A 4,104-nucleotide genomic window follows, 5' to 3' on the forward strand; every position below is an offset into this window, starting at 1 on the left:
GTCACTGAAGGGATAGCTAACCAAACAGGGTGAAACGACACTTCTTTCCTTTCCAGAAAGAGCATCAGGGAGCTACCAAGATCCTTACATATTTTTCACTATTATTTCCCTACAACCTACCCCGTTATTACCTGTTCATCTAGAAAATCTGACAGTTCAATGATTTAAGCCACAAGCATTAAGATCAGTTAGACATGCGTCTGTATCTTAAATATCTAGTACTAGGTGAAGAATTTTAAGAATTATATGTACAGGTGTGTGAGTGTGTGCACATACCCGATTTATATCCCTTCCTCTCCTGCTGTATCTACTTATCATCAGGACCATGATCGTTATCATCATCTCCAGTATCATCTATTATCCATATTATTTTTCTCTTGATCTATGAGACCAACTACACATAAGCAGGAATTTTAAGCTCGGGAGAGCTATTAGTCATCAGAGAACACAGCAACTGACACAGGTGTGATATCATAACAACACATTATGTGGATGAGGTGTTGACAAACACAAACACGTTAAGGGGAAGACGTGTAAGAGAGTGTGTTCAGGAGCCAGGAGGAAGATGGTAGAGAACAGCGGTTACCGAAGAAGGCGTGTCTTTCACAAAGCTTCAATTAAAAATGCAAAGATTTGTGCTTTCTCATGAACGGATCTGCAGAGTAGTATCAGCCCCCATGCCATGAATTCTCAGCCTTCAGTGTCCGTGATCCAGCTAGTGTTGTGAGGAATGACAGTAAGAATGAGTGTAGGATAGAGAGGAAAGGTAAACCGTGGATCTCAAGAAAGAAATTAAGAAAAGGAAAACCTGAGGATCCCTGGGTTCTCACACAAAATGATTGACTCAGCCATGAGCACAGAGTGAGAAATAGGGGGAAAACAAAATATCTGTGTAGACAGCATGTAGAAAAAGGCAAATCAAAGGTCAAGGCCAACAGACTTAAAACCCAGCCCCCTACATCTGCCACCTGACTGTCCTACAACAACGTAGAGACCACTGCTCTATGCTGATGATATTATAGCTCGTACTCCTCCGGATTGTGCTTGGCACCCTCATCGTGCTAACTCTTTTTATACACTGTGTCTTTAAATTCTAACAATAATCCTTTGAGGTAGGTTCCAACAACACCTTCATTTTGCTAGTGGATAGAAACTTAGAGAAGTTAGGACCAAAGTCTCCCAGTTGTAAACGGTAGGGGTGATATGTGATTGCACACACGTGCTTCTCAGAGTCCAAGCCTTTACATCCAGCGCTGTACCTTCTGTTCAGAATTGGCTTTGCTGACTGCACAAGCCTCTAACGCTGCATTTAGCCCACTGCATCTACCATGCATTTATTTGTGAATTATGCAACTATGCTACGCCATGCATTAAGTACAATAGAGACAAGTAAGTGTAAACTGAATGAAATTAAAGGCAATTCAAATTCATTTACAACACTTAGGTTTGGAACACTTTTGATCTGGTCTAAAGCTCGACTTTGTCCATTAATATGTAACCAAACTTAAATAAATTACTTGATCTCTCAGTTGCCAAATTACTAGGTAACTATAGGGGAAGAATAGCTAATCAATCTGATAGGACTGATGAGAGAATTAAATGAATATATGCATATAGAGCACCTGGCCCGAGAGCACTGCAGAAGTGTAATCTATTAGACTTAAAAGATATGATATAGGAGATGGATTCATTCCAGGCATGTGAAATTGGACAACTCGTTAGCCTTTCCTGCGACTCAGTTACTCATATGCAAAATCTAGAAGTTGGGAAGATGATCTGTAAGGACACTTCCCATCCAAAAGCTTATTCCTGTAGAGATAAGTTGTTACTAAATTGTGTCGCCATCGCATGCTTCAGAAATGGAGTACATTAAAGAGCAAACTGGTGCTCTAATAAAATAATGCTTGTACATTTCCATTTCTGGGCAACCGGTTTCCATTCATCAGTGTGTTCCTTTTCTTTGCAGCAGAGCATCTTGTGATATGCAAATCCCATCCATGAAGAATAACACAGAGGTGAAAGAATTCATCCTGCTGGGACTAGCCACTGCCCCGGAACTGCAGGGTCCTCTCTTTCTAATGTTCACCCTCATCTTCCTGATCACGCTGCTCGGGAACCTGGGGATGATCGTGCTGATCCTGCTGGACTCCCGTCTCCACACCCCCATGTACTTCTTCCTCAGTAACCTGTCTCTGGTGGACTTTGGTTACTCCTCAACAGTCACTCCCAAGGTCATGGCCGGATTACTTATAGGAGACAAGGCCATCTCCTACAATGCATGTGCTGCCCAGATGTTCTTTTTTGTATTCTTTGCCACTGTGGAAAGTTACCTCTTAGCTTCAATGGCCTATGACCGCTACGCAGCAGTGTGCAAACCCCTTCATTACACCACGACCATGACGACAGGTGTGTGTGCTCGTCTGGCCATAGGCTCTTATGTCTTTGGTTTTCTAACTGCTGCTTTTGACATTGGAAACACATTCAGTCTCTCTTTCTGTATGTCCAATGTAGTCCATCACTTTTTCTGTGATATTCCAGCAGTCATGACCCTGGCTTGCTTGGATAAAGACATTAATGAGCTGATTCTTGTGCTTATTTCAAGCTTTAATATCTTTTTTGCACTTCTTATAATCTTGATTTCCTACGTGTTCATATTTATCACCGTTTTGAAGATACAGTCAGGTGAGGGATACCAGAAGGCTTTATCTACCTGTGCTTTTCACCTTGTTGCAGTTTCCATATTTTATGGGACAGTCATTGTCATGTACTTACAGCCAAGTTCTAGTCATTCCATGGACACAGACAAAATTGTATCTGTGTTCTATACTATGGTCATCCCCATGCTGAACCCTATGGTCTACAGCCTGAGGAACAAAGAGGTCAGGAATGCCATCAAAAAGGTTGTTGAGAAGGCAAAATATTCTCTAGGTGTAGTCTTCTAGTGATCTAGAACCCACAAAAGTTATTTCATCCCACTCAGATCTACTCCATGCCATAACTCAATGTTCACGGCCATATAGGGTATTAACACATATAATTCACCCAAATGTTACTTATTTCTTTAATTTGTAATAGGTCCAAGCATCTAAAACCAAGAAAAAATATGATAATTTTTAAAATCAAAGCAGTTTATGACTAAACCTTCTTTGTTACTATTGTGTTCAACATAGTTTTTCCTTGATGTACTTCAGTAATGGTAAGAAAAAATAATGGGTAAGGAAAAAAAAAACATTAAAGAGATTGGACCAGGTAGTAAGGAAAACAGTGGATAATGGAGTTTTCCCCAGAAAGAAAAATCAGGGTCTCCTAAAGAAATATATCTCATCACCAGGTTGAGGGGCCTTGGTATTGTCAATTCCATAGATTTCTAAACTGAAAGCTTGTGTGTCTTCCTTTGCTGACTGTTCTGAATGGAGGCTCTTTTTTCCCCAATTACCTTTATTCAGGCCCAGCATTATTTATTGGGTCTGGATGTGGAATGAATTATGTTTTCTTTTTAGTGTATAATTGCTAGGCAACAAGGAGCCACGCATGGACTGGGTGGAGAAGACCATTTAACCTTGATCATAGACTGGACATTATGCTTCTATATTAATTAGTTGGAATTTAGGTTGTCTCCTTGGTGGAGGTGGATAATAAATTTTCTGTATGGGAGGAAGTGTAAGATGGATATTTGATGATCATAAGCATTACAATGGAAAAAACTGGTTAGTTGTTTTCCAAACTATGTTTACTCCTGGAGACATACATAGGCTCCATGTCTCCACCCTTCATGTAGTTAATTGTGACCATGTGTTTGTGTTCTTGTGAATGAAATGTGAGTACAGGTCATACATGCCACTTCCAAGTCTGCCCATGTATCTCCCCATGTGATGTCCTATTAATTCTTTTTCTTTGTCACTAGCTGGGTGGAGACGATCCAGATGACAAGAGATGACAAAACAACTCAATAGAAAAAAACCTGGTATACCTCAATCTGTATATAAGTTCCCACAGAACAACTAATGGAACCATATGCAACCAAGAAAAACCTCACTGGTCATGCTGCTGCCATTTTGGCGTTTGCTTGTAGGACGGCTGGTATGATTTACCCTAACAGATAGA

The 4,104-nt window shown here is 40.4% G+C and overlaps 1 protein-coding gene across 1 annotated transcript; it reads left to right on the top strand.

Annotated features, from left to right (window-relative positions):
- Positions 1 to 1,994: 1,994 nt before the first annotated feature.
- LOC113249823 (olfactory receptor 5B17-like) lies at positions 1,995 to 2,942 on the top strand. The gene has a single exon (XM_026491267.3). The coding sequence runs from the start codon at positions 1,998 to 2,000 to the stop codon at positions 2,940 to 2,942; it is 945 nt and encodes a 314-aa protein (XP_026347052.3). The 5' UTR covers positions 1,995 to 1,997.
- The last annotated feature ends 1,162 nt before the right edge of the window (positions 2,943 to 4,104 follow it).

Source organism: Ursus arctos, unplaced genomic scaffold, assembly GCF_023065955.2.
Source record: "Ursus arctos isolate Adak ecotype North America unplaced genomic scaffold, UrsArc2.0 scaffold_23, whole genome shotgun sequence".
Lineage (NCBI taxonomy): Eukaryota > Metazoa > Chordata > Mammalia > Carnivora > Ursidae > Ursus > Ursus arctos.